The 21013-nt window shown below is 42.1% G+C and overlaps 1 protein-coding gene across 3 annotated transcripts in view; it reads right to left on the bottom strand.

The window, feature by feature from the left end:
* Rcan2 (regulator of calcineurin 2) overlaps positions 1–21013 on the bottom strand; it is a 143291-nt gene that overhangs the window by 98265 nt on the left and 24013 nt on the right. For 2 of the 3 annotated variants that reach the window (XM_090355535.1, XM_090355534.1), the window contains exon 2: positions 19753–19979. In XM_090355535.1, coding sequence (XP_090211661.1) covers positions 19753–19977 — 225 coding nt within the window. In that variant the 5' untranslated portion in view covers positions 19978–19979. Of the gene's footprint in view, positions 1–19752; positions 19980–21013 lie in introns of those variants that run through there. The other variant, XM_090355537.1, reaches the window with a different exon arrangement.

The raw sequence follows: 21013 nt of genomic DNA, 5'->3' as shown, positions 1-21013 counted from the left end.
TACAAGACTTTTCAATAGGATGGGAAACAGGGGAAGGAAAAGCAAGAAAGAAAGGAAGAGAGATGAGGCAAGGTTCTTCCTCTCCTTTCAGAGACAAGCTGCGAGACATGAGCGGAAGGAAGAGACTAGCCTCCCCCTTTCTGAAGCCCATGAAGTGTGTCTTCCTTACGCACTTTTAAATCCTCTGTACTCAGATTGTGGGGGTAGCTTATTCTTTATGTTTTTTTTTCAACCACAATGGAACTATTATTCCATTTTAAATCCTGTTATACTTTTTTATTTGTCATTCTTCAATTGTTCTCTGACAACAGATTCTGCAGCCACTAAAACTTGATTTGATTAGTGATAAAAATGACATTGGATAATTGTCCCGGCATTTTCTGAGTCGCTTGTATGCCTAAGTTCACTATTTCACATAATCCAGTGAGGTAGGACCTGCACCCTCTTCTTTATTTTACAGAAGAGGAGGCAAAGCACAGAAGTCAGAGACCTCACCAAGTCCTCATACCCACCTGCTTTCACACTGCATTGTCAGCCCAAGAACTTGGCCTCCCGCTCTTGAAACCTGAGCTCTTCCCTTTAACTCACAATCAATTTTTTTCTTTTCTTTTCTTTTTTTTTTTTTGTTGGTCACGGGGCTTGAACTCTGGGCCTGGGTGCTGTCAAGGCTAACACTCTACCACTTGAGCCACAGCACCACGTTCAGTTTTCTGGTGGTTAGCTGGAGATGAGAGTCTCATGGACTTTCATGCCTGTGCTGGTTTTGAACCATGGTCCTCAGATCTTAGACTCCTGAGCAGCTGGGATTATAGGCATGAGCCATCAGCACCCACTCTCAACATGAAGTTCTACCTCTTTATCAAAGGACACAAAACAGTAAGCACAGGTTCAGAAGTCCACTCTCGAGGGCTTCTTCTCTGACCCTTGGGACAGGCGATCTCACCCACTTCCTTGCTTATGATTGTTTCCTTCCTGAAGTCATGGATATCATATATGCTAGGTTATATCTGCCTGGCCATAGCCAGGAGCTATGATAACAGAATTGCACAGGTAGGGAGCCAGCCAGGGCTACGAGGCCAGCAGCCCTAATAGATGGTTCATGTGACCAGATGCCAGATGTATAATATGGGAACAGAGGTACCAGAGGTAACAAGAGCTGTCACACAGCTGTGCTGTGAATATTACAGATAATGTGCACAACTGGCCTAGCACATACGTAATAAACGGCTGCTACTATTTTAATGACTTCCATTTAAATGGATGCATTCAATAAACATGTCCTGGTCTTTAGCTGACCTGTGCTGGAAGCATTGGGAACACAAAGGGTAAAGGGATTTGTCACAAAGCCTCACCTTGTGGAGTTTCTGTCTAGTCAGCGATGCCAAATTCCAAATTTACAAGCAATTATGGTACACATCAAGTAAGGATACAAAGAAAACAGCATCTCTCAGCCTTCTCGGTGACTCTGAGTCTTACACAGGGTCATATGAGAAGCATGTGGCTCTGTCAGAAGCCATTTTTTTTATTTCAGGGACAAATTATGCTCTTAAAAATTATTGAAGACACTGGCACCCAGCAGGTCATGTCTGTAATCCTATCTACTCAGAAAACTGAGATCTGAGGATGGAGGTTCAAAGCCAGCCCCAGGCAGAAAAGTCTGTGAAATTCTTATCTCTAGCTAACCACTCAAAAGCAAGAAGTGGCACTAGAAGTGGCTCAAATGGTAGAGCACTAGCCTTGAGCACAAAGAAGCTCAGGAACAGATAGCACCCAGGCCCCGATTTCAAGCCCCACACTTGACAAAAAAAATCCACCAAACTTTTTTATTTATATTTCATTTCTGCCAATGTTTTTATGCTTATTTGCTGTAATCAGAAGCTGAGCAAAGTTAAATCATGGTCTGAAATTACATCAAATATGAATACCTATGATGTAGTTCCTTTAATTGTCATTTATATGCCTGTCAATCTTCAAGAAAACAAGCAAACAGGCTGGAATTGTGCCTTAGTGGTAGAATGCTTGCCTAGCATGCATGAAGCCCTCAGTTCAATTCCTCAGTACCACATACACAGAAAAAGCCAGAAGTTGTGCTATGGCTCAAATGGTAGAGTACTAGCCTTGAGAAAAGAAGTTCAGGGACAGTGCCCAGGCCCTGAGTTCAAGCCCAGGATTGGCACAACAACAAGAAGCATATATCCTAACCTAAATTCTAAGACTCCTAGGACACAGATGTCCTTAGGAGGTAAACCATCTCTTGGTCCTGAAATCTGAATGTTATCCATCAATCAGGCACACTTAGCTTTAGCCTTTAGAGGCAGTAGTTCAAGTAGAAACTCACTACTTCTTCCTAAAGGGGGTTTCATTTTCATCTCATGGGAATTTTATTTGTAATTTCAAATGAATATGATTCTTCAGAGTGTTCCTAAATGTAGATAAAGTGATTTCATGGTTACCTCTCACTATGCTTACAGGTTCCTCCCTAAATTTCATTGTGGGTCCTTGGGATATAATCACTTCCAAAGGCAATTTATTATTTTTGTAAGTGCAATTAATTTCATTATCATGCAAATTTTTTCCTAAAGGTAAGCAAACTTATTACCATAGTCATGAATCTGTGTGTGCTGGGGGCAGACAATGGGTAGCTGGGCCACTGTAGTTCAAGGCCAGAGCCTTGAGTAATCGGATCAGCTGACTATGCAAAAACAGAAAGGAAAATGAAAGAGCCTTAAAGCTTAGGATGATAATCAGAAATGTCTTCCAGCACCCAGGAAAGCAAGAGAAAAATAAATAAAGCTGTGGGAGCAGGAGGGACATTTGTCCAATGACAGTCCACAGTAAACAGTCTATGTGCCATGTGCCTTGTGCAAATTATCTCAGTCCTCACCCTCAGTGATTCCCCAAGGAAGAAACAAGCTCTGAAGGTCAGGGAGCTTGCTCAAGGTCACAGCAGATGGGGGAGATGGGATTCTAACCCCGGCAGATGTGCAACTAGGAGAGCATAGGGTTTGAGTCGGGAAACCTGGGTGTGTCCTTTGGCGAACTCTTTTTAGTATATGACCTTGAAGAACTAAGTCCACTTCTGTAAATAGAACAGAGGCAGTGGCAGTCCCTTCTGTGCAGTATCATTGACAGCGTGAGGTAGGACAGCTCTAGCACCAGCATGGTTTCCTGAACTCCTAGGACAGTTCTCAGTAACTTGGATTTAGAAATCCAAAGAATAAGAAATGTTGACTAGGACATCTACATTAAACATGACATCATTCTGGGTGTGCTGGTCACACACTTGGGAGAGGGAGATCAAGAGGCCAGTTTACACAAAACAATTAGTGAGACGCAATCTCAGTGAAACATATTGGGCATGGTGGCATGTGCTTGTGATTCCAGCTATGCAGGGGACACAGATAGGAGGATTTGCATGTAAGCCTCCATTTAAAAAGATAATTAAACCAACAGGAATGAGAGCATGGCAGTGCTCCCGCCTAGACGGCCAGGCCCTCAGTATGATCGAGCGTTACCAAAATATTTTTTTTTCTTGAAGATTCACCAAAATTTAAAGAGAATCAAATAAATAATAATGCCTTTAGCTGGGCACAGTGGCTCACGCCTATAATCCTAGCTACTCAGGAGGCTGAGATGTGAGGATTGAGGTTCAAAGCCAGTCCAGGCACAAAAGAAACTGAGAGTCTTATCTCCAATTAACCTCTAGAAAACGTGAAGTGGGGCTTGGCTCAAGGGTAGGGCAGTAGCCTTGAGCTGAAGAGCTCAGGGACAGCATCCAGGCTGAGTTCAAGCCCCACAACACCCCCCCAAAAAAACCAAACAAGCAAAAAAAAAGAAAAAAATCTTTAAAATCCTTATTGCTGCCTGCTTCCAATGGCTAACGCCTGTAATCATAGCTACTCAGGAGGCTGAGATCTGAGGCAGGCAAGTTCACGAGACTCTTATCTCCAAGGAGCTCAGAAACAGTGCCCAGGCCTTGAGTTCAAGCCCCAAGACAGGCAAAAATAAGTCCATATCATCTCCTAATTATCCACTCATTGTTCTATAAGTATCGCATCAGTTCTTCTCAGCAGTCTAGTTTCTGGCTAAGCACATGAGCTTTAGAGTCAAATACTTCAGATCCAACCCACCCCCTCCTGACCTTCCAGGACCCCCTCATAACTCTCAGTTTCCTCATCAATACAGGAAATAAATAGTAATGCATCACTCACATCCTGGTTATTTTGATTAAACAGGCTGAATGTGTACACTAATTAAAATGGAACTAGGCATATAGTAAGAGGGAGATAAAGAAGAATATTTAGGTGAAAACATACTTATATTTATAGTTTAACTAAGTCACCCTATTCCTTCTAGTTTGTTTTCAAAATTAGGGGATTTGGATCTGCAGTCCCTATTGCCTAATAGGTGAGATTTCACTTTTATTTACTCTTAACTGAGGGAGGGAAAAGTGCATTCTCCAAAGGGATTTGTCACTGGAAATTTCCAGCACATTTGTACCAAGCACATAAAATGGGAAATGTAAAGAGAACCAAAAGAGGCTATTATCTGGAGATTCCAAGAGGTACTAAAAGTTGAGAAATCAAAAGAAAAATAAAGTGATCCTCCTCATGCAGACCTTAACACATTTTTCATAGAGGAGCCCAGATGTCATCCATGGGCTTGCATAGTGGAACTCAGATTACATAGATCTGCCCTACTTTCCTCGCACTGACCCAGGAGAAGGTTGGTGGTGACCCTATCCTCATTTCTGGCCTCATCAGGATAAGACATGACGGAAGGTGGTTCAAATGACCAAAGTGTTGAGCTTAACCACACAGATGTTTTTTCCAACAGTTGGAAGGTGAACAGACACTCTCAGGGTAAAAGATTACTCTGCCCAGATCCCACAATGTCTGGGATGGTATCTGTGGGCCAGAAATGGTGACAGGTATTGGGAGAGAAGAATAGCCAGTGAAGTTGGTCCCAGAACAGGCCTCCTGGGTTCCTGGGGAGGCACCGGGCCATGTTCAGGCAATGATACTTACAGCAGCCTTATGGGAAACTCAGGATCTACTCAGAAGTACCATAAAGCAGCTTACAAAAAGAGGATTTGGGGATTAGAGCCTCCTCTTTGGAAATGGAGGAGAGCTCCCAGAAGGAAATGCAAGAACTGGGTTGAAAATTACTCTTATGTAGCTTCCAGAGACTCATCCTGGAATAATTCTCCTCCCCTTTCTCCTCCTCCTTCTCCTCCTCCTCCTCCTCCTCCTCCTCCTCCTCCTCCTCCTCCTCCTCCTCCTTCTCCTCCTCCTCCTTCCCCCTCCTCCTCCTTCTGCTCCTCCTCTTCCTCCTCTTCTTCTTCTTCCTCCTCTTCTTCTTCTTCCTCCTCCTCTTCTTCCTCCTCCTCCTCCTCCTCCTTCTTCTTCTTCTTCCTCTTTCTCTTCTTTTTCCTCTTGAATTCAGGGCCTGGGCACTGTCCTTGGGCTTTTTCAAGGCTAGAGCTCTACTACTTGAGCCACTGCACCATTTCTGACTTTTTCTCTGCATGCGGTACCGAGAAATTGAACTCAGAGCCTCACTCAGGCTAGGAGGCACTCTACCACTAGGCCACGCTCCCGGCCCCTCACCCTGAAATTCTTATGTAGCAGGATGAAGACCTAGCATAGGTATTGAAAAGCACCCAGGAAAACCTTCCAATCTGTGATTCAGAGCTATTGAGAAGGCCAGTGATTCTTAACTAGGGTTACTTTGTCTCCCAAAAGACCATCTTTGCTAGACATTGTCGGCTGTCAGTTTTAGAAACAGGGCCACTCTACTACCATCTCGTTGCTAGAAGACAAGAATAGCACTGAACATCCTACATTCTACAAGGGACAACCCTTGGGAGTCAGTCATCATGCAAAATTCAATAATCCGAAGGGGATAAAGTCTGAACCAACTCACACAAAGACACATTTTTCTATCTTATTTCTATTCCTGGCAACAAAGTCCCTGACAATTAGCTACATTTTGCAATGCATTATTTATTCATGATGACATTTCTATACAGATCAGAATATAAATCCTTATCCTTCCTGCCAAGAAGTAATTAGTATTACACAAATGCTAACCTCTTCTTAGTGAGATGTTAAAAGGCCTAACATATATGATACTAGCTATAATTCTGCCTACACCAATTATATAGGCTTCTCTTAAGAATTATTTCCTAACATTATTTCTTTAATCTCATGAAACAGTAAGGATATTAATGTCATTCGTACAAATTCAAATTCTCTTTACAATGTTTCTCTTCTAGAAAAGTTTACTTTCAGCTATTTTGCTATGCTACATCCTCCAATATGAAAAAAAAAAGCCTGCTTGGAATGAGAAAGGAATCTTCCAAATAAAACCTTTAAAGTATTTGAAGACTATGAAAACAAAAGTGTCTTCAAATTTTAACAGGCTCAGTTCTCATTTACCTCAGCTTTCGAATGTAAATGTCATTCTCTTCTAAAGTAATCAGATTTAAATTGCCAATCAAAATCACCACAAGCTAAAATTTGCCACTAAGAGAATGAAAACCAGCAGAGAAAATATCTTGTATTCAGTGGACTTTTGTTTCTTGAAATTAAAATATGAAATGACTTTAATTACTCATAAAGAAGGCTTGGTCAGCCAATTCAATTTTTCTCCTGGAAACTTATAAAAACAAGAAACAAAAAAAAGCAAAACCGAAAGGCCAAGACTGGCTTTTCTTTTCAGAAAATTTCTAAAAAATTTATTCCCTCTCTAACAGAAGTCTAATACATGTCAGAATGTAAGTGAAATTACCAAATGACTACATCCAGGCTTCTTTTAACTATTCATTCAATATTTAGGAAAGCCAAGCTTTCTGTAGAGGCAGAGGGGCGCTATAGGTCAAAATGGGCAATTTACATCTTAGTAATGGCTTGGGCACTGTCCCTGAGGTCTTTTGCTCAAGGCTAGTACTCTACCACTGTGCCACAGCGCCACTTCTGGTTTTCCAGGAGTTAATTGGAGATAAGAGTCTCATGGACTTTCCTGCCCCTACTGGCTTTGAACCACAATTCTCAGCTCTCAGTTTCCTGAGTAGCTAGGATTGAAGGCATGAGCTTCTGGTGTCTGGCTAAGATGGACAACTTTTTAATGCAGGAAGGTGATATGCAAAGGGTTAGCTGTGAGAGTGCACAAATTGGCTTTCCTCTGCGTGTTTCTTGCATGGGAATGCTTTTGTTCAGATTCCAAAGACAGTCATTAGGTTTGCTGCCTCCTCCACCCCAGTTTCAGAGGTCTTTTCAGGGTGAGGAGAATAAACAGCAGGGGCTAACCACAGCCTGTACTCACTTTGGTGAGATATGGAACAGTTATGAGAAATCCAAGGAGTGGAGTCCTTCCAGGTTTTAAAAGATGCAAGATCTAAACCATCAGAATGGTGAGCAGAGCTCTAAATTCCTAGTCAACTTTTACAGTCGCGGTGGTCAAAGCAGCCTGGGCTCCACCCACCAAGCTAAACCTCACAAGCACCCCTAGAAGCTAAACTCTAAATTGCTTGACTCCATTTGTAGATAAGGAAAAAGAGGCTTGCCTATAATAATGAGCAACCAGTGAGTGGTGGAATCTGATTTGAGACTTGGACTGATGTCTATCCGGGTCTTCTCCTTAATCACTATGATGTGACAGTTCCCCCAAATTAGAGACAAAAGGACCCACGTTGGCAAGAGGTCTGAGCTTGTACACAATTCAAGGAGAGGCTACTTCTCCAAAGTCAGGTGACAAAATAAAATAAAATAAAGACCAGCTTTCCCAGAACACTCTGATTCTTTTCCAGCCACACGTAGACCCAGGTCACATTTCAAACTCTGCTCCAAGGACACATCATAATTTGATGTCCAAATCCCAGCAAGCTCCATCAAGCAGCTCCTCCAACCTCTAGCAGGCAGGCTTCCATTGGGAAAGGGTTTGGCCATCCTCATATGCCCAGGGTAAACCCAGGTGCCCTAAAAGGCTGTGTAAAAACACAATGACCCTCGTGGCATATGTTCTGCATAGTGACAGAAACCCCAGACCCCACCTTGACTCAGAAACTTCCATTTCTGGGCTTGTTTGATCTTTTCTATCACCCTATCATCAAGTTCTAATACCGCCTACAATTTATATTCTTATGTCATTTAACAGACTAGCATTTTGTTCTGGCTTTTTGTAGTTGATTGTGACACACATTCCTGTGGCCTCACTCCCAATCCTCAGTCCTAATATGAGGCATTTAGTCACTGAATTCATAAGATCTATGGCTTATAAATGCATCTCGACAACATTATAAATTGGGTAAACTCACTAATTAAGGTTCCCACACACCAAATGGGCAGCAAATACAGCCAATAACAGCCCTTTAGAGGAACAGAAATTTTTCTTTTTTGCTTCCTTGTTTTTACAGATGATCTTATTCTTTATAAAAATCAGGACATTTGATCCGGGGCTGAACCACTTCTCATGGCTCTTCCTGGCAAAGCCATGGGGTCCAGGGAACTATTGCAAACCTAAAGAGGCAGGATATTTGGAGGTAGAATTCTACAAAGTGGGCTTGTCCCTGGAAACAGAAATGGCATTGCACGGCGGCGGCTGTGGTGACAAGATCCTCATGGAGGTGACTTTCTCTGGAGTCCAGACATGGGCACTATTCTTAGAACCACCAAAAAAAAAGCATGGAGCCACCTAAAAATAATGATGAGTCAACACCTAGAGTCTTCCATGATGTCATGTCATCCAAGAACACTCTCTCTCTTCACAGGTCGCAGTTTGTTGATTGTTTTGTTTTGTGTTTTACAATAATGCAAAGCAATCTACCACCCATGTATCCTCCATCAGTTAGCTCGATTAATTCATTCAAGAAGAAGCCCTGGTCAAAGTTAGGATTAGGAGACAAGTTGTTGGTTTTTTTTTTTCCTTTCGGCCATCTGCACTCACTAATCACTCTTTAGAAACAGGACAACAATGTTGATTACTCAAGAGGAAGGCCTAACTAAAGCCTCCTGTTATCCAGTCACCAGAGCCAGCACATTTCATGCCAGGCACGGAGTCTGTTCAGGCTCCACTTACTTCAAGTACAAACCAGTGCATCTACCAGTGCAGCCAGAGAAACATGGCAGTTGTGGCTCCATGCTGCTCTATGGCTGTGAGCCAACAAGGGCCCAGAGATAACCAACATGACGAGCAAGCCAGGATGCGGTCATCACTAGGGGCCTGTCACCAAGCAAGCTAAGTCAGATATGACCTGACAGGTGGGAGACTTCCCTTTAACTGATCCATACACCATGAAGCTAGTCAGAACAAGAGGGCTGTCAGTTCAAGGAGAGATGGGTCAAGCACGTGAATTCATGTCAAGAGGAAACAAGAGGAGATGAGTGACTGCCATGAAGGAAGTAGATATCCAGAAGAACTGAGCTACAAACACACACACAATAAAATGTGAGGGGCTAAAAAGTGCCCCCATTCTGAGGCAGTTAATATAAACTATGAGTGACCCAAAAGCGCACATAAATTAAAGAATCAGAATTGTGGTGCCATTAAGTCCCAGGAACTGACCTGTCTGTGTTAAAATTAACCAGAACTTGTGTAAATTCAAGGGATGGCATTTGTTTTCTAAAGCCATAAATCTACCCTCAGATGGCTAATTAGGACTCTACTGGCATGGGAACCTCCCGTTAGCTTCCACTGCCCTGAAGTATCCCTAACCCCTACCTTATCTCACTCCAATAGCTGATTGCTGTGTTGCTGTAAATCTGTGGTCTTTGCCTTTAAAAGCCCTGTAAAAATTCAGCTCACCGGTCTCCTCCTAAGCTCCTGCTGGGTATATAGGACAAGGCCCGGATGCCCACCTGAATAAAGCCTTGCTTTTGCATTTCGGAATGTCTGGCTCTCGGTGGTCTCCTTGGTGGTCATCCTGGAACCTTGGCATTACAGTTGGGGGCTCATCTGGGATATGAACCCATCTCCTTGGTGGTCGTCCTGAGACTTGGGCATTACGAATGTTCTCCTCTTAGGTGTCAACTCCCTGAGCTTTCCTAAATTATTTCATCCTCTGCAATCTCACATTTCACATATTGTCGTGTGATTATCAGAATGTTTCCTAAGACTTGGAATCCCATTCTTGTCTTCCCAGTGCCCAAAGCAATATTTGGGACATGGTAGATTTTTAAGTATCATGAAACAATGGATGGCAGGATTGAATGAGTGATTGCCGTAGCGTTCCCTCCTTTTGGTAAGACATTTATAAATCACTGCCCTACCCTGAGTTCCTACATTGTTTATTTCTGGATAGTTAGGGACATATTTTAAATATCTCCTTGGGATCTATTCATACAAAAGAAGACTCAATTCGCAGTGAGCCTCAAGTGCCAAGACTCAAGACCATTGCAGGATGCAATCACTCCTCCAGACACAAAGAAGTGGGTTAAGAGTCCCGCCCAGACCAGAATAAAACTCTGCCACTGATGTGCTGCTGCAGGTTCAGCTGTCTTACACTTGCCGCAGCCATGCTTTCATTGTGCATTTTCGAGATTCCCAAGTCAGTCTCCAAACTGCAAAAGAAAGCTCATTGCTATCATTTTGGAGCTATCTCTTCTTAGAGTGCTTACATGCTGGTTATCCAAGACATCAGCCGTTAATGTCAACTCTTAACTAATCTGCATATGTACATATATTAAAATCCAAGGCTTTGCAACACTGGGGATACTGCAAAGAAAGCACTCTTTCTCATGCCAGAGGACCTTGTGATTCCACCAGTGAACTGCAGGTACTGAGACCTGGGAGGGTTGGAGATGCCGGTAAGGAAATATGCCCCCTACAGGTGCTGGGATCCATCTACTAAGAGGGAGCTGACCAGCAGGCAGGCTCTGACTGGCCCTTTGTCTCCTTCTCACCTCCACGTGCCCTGCTCCCACATCCACAGCAAGGCTGACTGGAAAAGGTAGATTGAACTGTACTGGTTATCAATGTCAACTTGCAGACCCTTGAAGGCTTGTTTCCTGAAAGTGGTCATTGTGGTCAAACTCCCATCCTCTCATTGGTCTTCATACATCTGGAACCTGAGTTATACTGTAAATTTTAAGTGAATTTCCATGACGAGTTTCTCAAGGTTGTGCCAGAGGGAAAATCATAATGTGAAGAGAAGCCTCAGTACTGGAATTGCAGATACCTCCCATAAGAAATCAGATTGAAGCCTTTGGGACTCAAAATCCGGTTGAATATAAGACTAGATTTAAAAATGTATCCTTAAATAGCTTGTATGTCTTCATTTCCTCAAATATTAGATCAATTACCAGACTTGACAGTCATATTGAAAGTACAACTCCCTAATCCATTAGATGCTTCTGTTGCCCTAGAGAGAGATACTTAGGTTTGTAGAAGATGCTCTTACTGGAATGAAAAGTTACAGTCTCTCCATTCAAGTCTTTTTTTTTTTTGAAGCTGGTACTAGAGCCTGAACTCAGGACCTAGGTGCTATCCCTTACCTTTTTGCACAAAGCTGGTGCTCTTTCACTTGAGCCATAGCTTCACTCTAGCTTTTTGGTGGTTAATTAGAGATAAGAATCTCATGGACTGTTCTACTGGGATGGGTTTGAACCACGACCCTCAGATCTTAGCCTTCTCAGTAGCCCGATTACTGGCGTGAATCACAACCATCAGGCACTATGAGGATTTTTTTTCTTCTAAACAAGTTACAGCATAAACATTCGGGTGTACATTACTCTAGACATATTACATAACTTACATAGTTAGGTGATTTTTCCCCTATTCAATGTAGAATTTAAAACATCTGCAAATAACTATATTGACTCTTATCCAGCTTCTTGCTGGAAAATAATTGTTGAAGTATTCATATGAAGCAAGTTTGATGGGCTCAGGCAAAATTATCACATTAAAGATATACATAATTAAGTGATTATTAGAGAAATAAAATATCAGAGCTAGTAAGAATAGTGTTGATATGATTGATTGTTAGTATTTAATTCATGCCTCCTGGAAGGCAGGGAAAAAGAGAAACATGTTAAATTATATAATCCTCCCAAAGAAAAAAGTACAACAGCTCCCTAGAATATACAACTATTTCCTGGCTCACTAATTCTAAAAGAAAAGTGTCTCCTGAACCTTTCAGAAGGATTAGTGTCCAAGTTCGTCCCAGCACAAATGCAGGTGGTATTTATACACGGCCAAGCCTGAGATGAACCTTCTCCAAGATGCCAGGTTCTGCTGTATTTCAATTCTGCAGATGACTAGAAGAAGTGCTCCCTCTAACTTCACAGCATGAGAACCAGTTGGCTCTGCATCCAGGGAAGCACCTGCTCTCTTTGAAGGAGAAACAGAGTCACAGATTTGATGGGTGGTGGGCTGGAGAATGAAGAAGGGATCCAACACTTAGCAGGCTCTCGCACTGGGCACTCGCCTTAACTACTGCACTTCATTTAATCATAGGGAATATCTATAGAACATGTATTTTAAACACAGAGGACTCCGAAATGGCCAAGACCGCATCATCAGTATGCAGCAATATGTATGACCTGCAAAAATGAGAATTTTTCCTCTGTCCTCAGGACACAAAGGCTCTCCCCACTGCAGTGGAAGAGTAGATTACTCTACAAATAACACATATCAGATCATATTTATTTCCACATGTCTGATAAAAATTTATACCATGATCCATGAGTCTATCTTTCACAACTCAGATGGAAATCTGATCTTCAGGCTTAAAACCATGGTCAGGGCCTGGGGCTCATGCTTATATTCACAGATATTCAGGAGGCTGAGATCTGAGGATCAAGGTCTGAAGCCAGCCAAGGGAAATAAATTTATCAGTGATTCATCAGTAAGAAGCCAGAAGTGGAGCTGTGGCTCAAGTGATGGAGCACTAGTCTTGAGAGAGAAAGCTAAGGAAAAGCCAGGAGCCCTGACCAAAAGCCCTAGTGTGCCTTCCCTGAGACAGATAGGTATGTATGCTTGTATGTACCAGGGAATATGTGGAGGATCTAGAGTGGCTTGGCAGGCCCTGGAGCACCAGGGGTGGGGGTCACCCAGTGCTGTGGAAAATTGAGATACTAAATATGCCTGTGGGGTATAGTATCCACTTCACGAAAGGCCTGGGCTCCAGGGAACGCTCTGTGGTTGCTTTCAGAGCTGCCCCTCACTGGGCCTCTCATCGGGTTTGTGCCTGGATGATTAGTGATGAATCACGCTGCTCTCCTGTCCCCTCCGGAGGCTGAAGAAAGCAGGGCTCCATGCCGAGTCCTTTCACAATTTAAACATTCTCAGAATAACCAACTGCTGGAAGTAAATGTCATCGTCCCTACACAGATTGAAAACAACAGAACAGAGCGAACCTCTCAAGGACAATGTTCAATTTAATTGTCAGTGGCTTGGAGACCTCAAAGAAGGGACTGCTGTCATTTCCCAGTCTCCATGTTCTAGAGCCCTGGTCATTTTTAGTTTTCCCATCTACATCCCGTGACACTTAAGACACAGTAAATTTGTACCTTTGAGTCACACTTAACTACGTAGCCTTAGTGTGAAACTTTCAGCCAGCTTCTTCCCATCACTGTTACACATTTCTAGGGCCTTCTAAAGAAGAGACGGCTGCCTGCCTGCCTGCTTGTCTGCCTGCCTGCCTGCCTTCCTTCCTTCCTTCCTTCCTTTCCTTTTGTTCTTCCTTTCTCCCTTCCTTCCTATTTTTCCTTTCTCCTTCTTTCTCTCCCTCCCTCCATTTCTCCTTTCCTTCCTTTCTTCCTTCCTTTCTTCCTTACTTCTTTCTTTCCTTCCCTTTCCACCCTCCTTCCCTCCTTCCTTCCTTCCTTTCTTTTTTTCCCTCTGACTTTTTCCCCCTGAGGGTAGTTACAGAAGTAAACTCTCCTAGAAATACTTTTGATTTTTTATTCATTAGTTTGCTTCCTCTCACATTTACATAAATATAAGATGATGTATAAGACAGCTTTAGTCACACACATGCTTTGTTCTGTCTTAACTACAAGAGTGATTTGGATTCCGTGCATTTATGTTTGGCTTCAGTGTTACTGTTGAATTGTCCAAGTCCTTCTCCCTTGCTTCCTTTAACTTGAACATCAGTGCTGCAAACACCAAGAATCTGTCTTACACAGTAGAACATAAACACAGGGAGACCAGGATGAACCATGAAAATCACGAGGACTGCAGAGCCATGAGGCCTTCTGTTCTCTACTCTTTCTGTATTGCTAAATAGCCAACTGATCTTGGAAAATGCAGCAGTGTCTTTGGTCATTCATTGATTTGGAGGTTCAATTTAATATTGAATGATTTACCTATTTGGGGACCCAGGTATAATGCCAAAGAATTATCTTTAACTCTCACTCATAACAGCCAAGCTATGGAACCGATCTGGGCTGATCAACTGAAGAATGAAGAAATGAAATGTGACATTTAGAGTATGTATACACAGTGGAACACTATTGTCTTCAAAAACAATAGGGGTGATTATCTTGTTAATCAGAATAAACCAGAAACAGAGAGGCAAATTCCACATGATTTCCTTTGACCTGTAGAATCTGAAAAGGTCAAACTCATGGAAGAGAGGAAAATGGTAGTAGCCAGAGCCGAGGAGGGGAGTGTAGACAGATGTTGGTTAGGTAACACAAATTTTCAATTAAAAATGAGAAAGAAGTAGGAGCTCTATTGTACCACACAGTGTCTACAGTTAACATTTTTGAGAATCATGAAGAAATCTTATTTTTAAATGTTCTCGCCCTATAAAATAAGTACATGAGGTAATGCATGTCTAATTAGCTCAGTGTAGCCAATTTCACAATTAATCAGATTTTGCTTTGCAAACACTTTAGGAGACCTAATAACACTTGCAAGTTGGAACTAGACCATGTTTCCCCCCACCAAAAGAGAATTGATTCATATTCTAAAATATACTGTATAATATATGTGTGTGTGTATATATACATATATAACATTTTTATCTGTCAACAAAACACAAATTGTCTAAAAGACTGGAGTATCTTACCATGGGAAGAGTATGCTTAATTTTTTTTAACATGGCTTATGGGTTCATGTTCATAACTTACAGATCCATAACCCACCCACTGCCTGAAACCCTTGAGTCCTCACATATGTATGGGTTTCAAAGGAAGGGATTTAGAAATTTAGCAAAGTACCTCCTATTGTACAATAAATAACCCCAGCAAGGCCTGTGGTAGCCTCTTTGGTATCTAAACCCAAGATATTGCCAGGCATTTCCCATTGGTTCTGCTCAGACTTTAAGTAGCTTAAGGCAAATAAGGTTGTTTGTCCACGTGAATGGTGAAGAAAGTCTCTGGGGCTGTGGAGATGGGAGGAGAGCGGTGAGGGCGTTCCTGTGAACTGGAGGGTGAAGGCGCTGAGCACAGAGAGGCAGAAACCTCGGTGAATCAGAGCTTTGTTTTGGAGACACTTTGGGACACCCTTCTGCCAATTTAGATTAGGCCATTGCTTCCTTCGAACGAAAGAGCTAACTTCTACCCAGTGGCCAGGTCGTAAGAAACATGTGGCCCTGAATAAGAGAATCCTGGTGACTGTTCCCCTCCTTCCCCATCAAATTATGAAAAGCAGGTCAGAGATAGATCTCCAGCCTGCTGTCTATGACAGTAAAGTATACTTTGTCTGATGAGTGGCAGAAATACTCCCCATTTAAGAAAGAGAACAGCTGGTGTGTCGTGGCTTAAAGTCTGTCGTATACTCTGTGGACTGCATGTCAGCTTGGGTTCCTTCTTATTATCTAAGTCTTTGTAATCACTGTATTTTATTATCTTCCTTTGGTACTGGTCCTGGGGCTTGAATTCATAGCCTAGGTCTTCTTCTTCTCAAGGCTAGGATTCTATCACTTGAGCCACCATTCCCGTTCCAATCTCTTGGTGATTAATTGAAGATAAAAGTCTCACAGACTTTCCTTCCCAGGCTGGCTTTGAATCCAATCCTCAGATCCCAGCCTCCTAAGTACCGAGTTTACCAGAGTAAGACATTTTGGTGCCTGTGATTTTTTTTGTTTCCTTATTATTACCATTATTATTATGATTGTACAAAGGGGATTCAATTCAACAGATCCATTTCTAAGTACCATGCGTCTTGATCAATACCACTCCCTCCTTATCTTTCTCAACTCCAACCATACTCTTGAGTTACCTAGTTTACATGTGTATATTGCATATGTTCTGCGTCACCTCCAGATAGATGTACCAGTGGGGGCTGGGATATGAGCTCTGCTGGGCATCAGAATGTGAAGAGGCAGAGAGATGGCATCTTCCTTGCATGGCCACGATGATGGGAGGGGCTCTGCACAGCTTGGAAAAGCACGGAGCCCTCCAGTGCTTCTGGGGCTAGCATTGCCACCATGATTAAACGAAATGGATTCCTGGGTTTTGAAGGCCAGCATAGAGGCACTTTTCCACTGTTTCCATATACAACCGCACCCGGGTGAATGTTTCATGGTGGTTGTTTCTCTGTGCCAATGTCCTGCCAAGCAGACCCTTATCTATCCGTGTTCAACACAAACTCAGGGCAGCTCAGAGGATCTTCTCTTCAGCCTCACCTGACTCAAGAGTATCTGCAGCCCCATAGGATCATGAAGGCAATGCCTCAGCATGTGCAGGAGGGGACCTTCGTGACTTTTAGGTGGTGGATGCCGTGAAGACTCCAGTTCTAAATAGTTATATTTTAAGCTGTAGCATACAAACAACCATCTGTCTCTATTGCTTTCAGATGCTAACTTCGGCCAGCTCCAGTTGTCCTTTGTGTTCTAGAAGCAAATCCAGCCATCTGGACCACTACAAATCACACACAAGTGTGTGCACACAACTTACAAGAGCATCAAACCAAAATACCCACCTACAAAATGTTGCCTAGCTGAAAACTGGGGTGAATCCCATGACTCTCACAAAGCTACCAAGAAAATGCACTTGAGATATCAGAACTGAGATTTTCAAGGGATAGCACAATGAGTGTACAGAGTAGTTATCACATGTGTCAACAGCAAGAGGCAGCATCAGAAAACCACATTCTATGATGTTGCCCCCATCTCTGAAAAACCCAGAAAGGAAAAGGAAAAGTGTGCCTTGGGCATGTGGGAAAAATAGGCAAGAGATTGCTGTGGGATTTATCTATGAGAGGCAGCAAGTACTTCCATTCTTATCGAACTAAGAAGATTAAAATAATTAGAGAGACAGGCCAAACTGTAATCCAACAATATCCAGAGACAATGATTCAGAAAGAAGTTACGCCATAACAGAAAGACCTCTGCCCAAACTGTCTACACACGTAATCACCCACTCTCCACCCACCATGAACCTCGGAGGCAAGGCTGAGCACCACTGCTCTGAAAAAACTCTAGGCTGCAGAATCTATCTTCCCAAGATCAACTATGAAATTAATGACCACAGCAAATACATGGAGTTTAGGAGATGACTTGGGCCTCTTTGTTCTCTGCTGAAAAAAATAATCCTTCTCAACTTAGCATAGTGCCTCAAACATCCACCCTTATGAAAAGATATCCATCTTTGGCCTTTGTCACTCAAATTCATGAAATCTATATCCTGGGAATAGTATATTCTCAGAGAACAATGTTCCTGTGTATTTAGTATACGGAAAAGAGACTGAAGATTCCTGTGAATGTATAGGAAATGCCTGAGATAGCCAACTGAGGAAGAGAAAAAGGAGTACTGGACTTGCAGTTTGGGAAGTTGGTCCCTCTGGGTTTAACTGACAGCACAGCATGGCAGAAGTACAAGGTAAAGGGAAAGAACCTAGACTCCTATCACCCCCTTCGAGACCCAGAGACCAATCAGGAGGACCCACCTCTGCCAGATTCCATTCCATAGCTCTACTCTGGAGAGCAATCCTATCCAAATTATTCCTAAATCACAGGGAACATGGAAATGTCTTCAGTCATAAAGAAAAGTATGTGGCTGTGCAAATAAAGTATTACCTAGCTCCACCAAGACGTTTTACAGAGTCCCAAAGATCATGACCCCTGGCTCAGGCAACCCATCTGGTATCCCATTATCTCTGATCCTTAGCACATCAGTTATAGTTTAACAAAAATGAATCATTATCAGGTTATTTAATATCCTATGAACTCCCCATAGAGGGAGGCTAAAGGATTGGATCCAGGGAAAAAGACCTTCCAGCAGCTTTCATCAATTTTAATATACATACCTTGGCCAGTTACTAAGTTTAGCTTTCTGGCAATAAATGTAGGATCTAATTTATTTGAAACTGGTTCTATTGGATTATGTCTTGCTTACCATGCCTCAATCTGTCATCTAGGTCATAGGACCAAATACTGCCTCTTAAAGCTGCAACGTATCAACATTGTATACAAACTAATTAAACATATTTTGTAAGCCATTACCAAATCACTGATTAGAAGATCAAAAGAGATGTAGGGCCATGAGTGCTCCCCAAACATCTACCCTTCTGTGTCCCCTGTTCTGGTTCAGTTGATCAACCAATCTTGAAAAGCACTCAGTACAAACATTAGTAACCTCCTAAGTCTTGTTGACACAAAAGGTAGAAGAATTTAATACTTTTATATTAATGAAAAAGAGAATTCTAAAAAAAAATCCCAGTTAATTTCCAGAAGAAATCCTGTAATTATGAGAAATAATGAGAAGGATGAGGGGAAATCTTGGGCCCGTGTTTCTCTCAGTGGATGACAAGAATATTGCCACAGAAGCAATTTGCCCTTAAGAAACAATAATCTGGCAGACAATCCTACAACAAATTTTTTGTGTCCTTCCTGGCACGGGTGATTTTCTTATTTTAAATAGTTTGGTGGTCACAGCCCTGAAGATTCTATGGTAAAACCCACCATTTCATCTGTTCAACTCCAAAAATAATATTGTCCTAAAATATGTTGTCATGAAATATGACTCAAAATAATATCAAATCTTCTGGGTTGTTTTTATTTGTTTTCTGTGGCAGCGAGGTGTTTACAAAATCAATAATATCTAGATAAATTGTGAAAATACCTATCATATTTTCCATGATATAATATTGGATATTTATGAGGAAGCCACATATTCCAAAGAAGGTTGGGTCATTTATATATCAAACTTAAAAACTTTTAAAAAGATTGAGTAGTATATGTATTGTGGTTTCTCAGCACAATTACTACTGAGTCAAGTTTGTTTCCTAAGGTAAACATCTCTAAAATATCTATGCACAGACATCCTCATTCTGCAATCACTTCAAACCAAGGAGCTACCGCTGAATTCCCACAACTCCCGGCCTGCAGTGCCATCCTCCAGACTCCCTGTGTGCAATTCACATTGTCCCCAGCCAGCCGGCTTTCTCTAGGAACTGCGGGGAACTTGGTCACTACTTCAGAAACCATTTTATAGAACAGCCATCCAACTGAAGGAGGGGAAAGGGTTCAAAAAATCGTGCTGTTTGGAGCAAGACAAACGATGGGTTTTGCCATCATGGGGGAAAGAGAACTTTTAGAAGTTTTAAACATGGACGTCTTGGCCCAAAGTGCACCACTTTTGTGTCCACGAGCTATAGACTGGCTTCAGCACACAACCTTGTGAGGCAGAACAGCAAAGCTACCTCATGATGGAACAGATTTTTTCTTATCCTGCTACATGTGCCCAACACGGTGCCAACTGAACATTCCCAGACACCTCAACACACCACCTCAAACAAACAAGGCTAAGATGCTGAGATCAGGTCACTTCTCCCCATGCTTTGGGAGCAGACAAGACTTCTTACCTTGCTTTCTTCTCCTTCAAACACAGACTGGTGGACATTGCATGCAAATAATGCATTGGGAAGGTCGTTGAAATCAGTGATCGCTTGAAAGGCTTCTTTTGCAAAGCACTGAGTGACAGCCCAGTCTCTGTCTATACAGCACAGTAAGAGGAGGCTTCCATCTTCAGGGGTGAATGCCTGCTGCCCCAGGCTTCTCCTTCCAATGAAGTACGACTCTCCCCTCATTCCTGAGGATGCAATGGATAACAGAGATAGATGTGAGGATAGAACAGATTTCTTAAACATCAGCTTTCAAGTCACAGTGCTAGACTGTCTGGGCCTGGCAAATGAATATGATTAAGGGAGGCTGAAGCTACTGGAAGAGAGAAGACATGGGTAGTTCACATTATTCTATGGATCTTCGTTTGAGCCAAGTCTCTCATGCTACTGTGTTTCTAGATGAGATCACAGCCAGTTAGAACTGTGGTCAAAACCAGAACCATGTCAAGCAAAACCCACAATACCAATGACAGCTTGGAAGGAACACCACCATAATCCTCATGTTGAGTTTTGGACTGTCCTGAAAGCTTTACATGGATTAACAAACCTATTTATTCTCTGCTATGTGGTATCAGATGGGTTCCAATATTATTTCTATTTTATAGGTATGGACGCAAAAGAAAAAAGAGCAGTATTCTTTACACAATTAATGACAAAATGGCAAAGGAAGGATTAAAATATGGCACCAGAGATGTCTCCTATCTAAAAGAATGAAGTGGTTTAAAATTAGTCCAAGTAGTTGGGTACTAGTGGCTCAGGCCTGTAATCCCAGCTTCTTGGGAGGCTCAGAGCCCTTTGGATCAAAATTTCAAACCAGCTTCCACGTAGAAGTCCAAGAAACTCCACCTCCAAAGATTACCAACAAAATGCTAGTTGGAAACATAGCTCAAGTGGTAGAAAATCAACTGAGCAAGCAAGACAAATGATTGTGAGAACCCGAGTTCAAACCCTGATATTGATCCAAAAAAATAATAAGACTCCACACTCAATACACCATGGTCCACTTTTCCTTAAATGACCATAAGTTAGAACAATATTTTAGTGGTAAAAGTAATTGCTAAGAGCAACAACACATCAATATTATTTTCATCAATGGATTATAGAAAAACGTTTCTATGATAAAGTCATAATCAAATAGATTTGGATCAATCCTGATTCTAGACCTTAATTCTGTCTATATTATTTTAAAGTTTTAAATGAGTCAACACGGGTCCCCAAATGA

The sequence above is a fragment of the Megascapheus bottae genome, chromosome 22 (assembly GCF_031878675.1).
Source record: "Megascapheus bottae isolate mThoBot1 chromosome 22, mThoBot2.hap1, whole genome shotgun sequence".
Classification (NCBI taxonomy): domain Eukaryota; kingdom Metazoa; phylum Chordata; class Mammalia; order Rodentia; family Geomyidae; genus Megascapheus; species Megascapheus bottae.
This window is presented reverse-complemented; position numbering and strand designations above follow the sequence as displayed.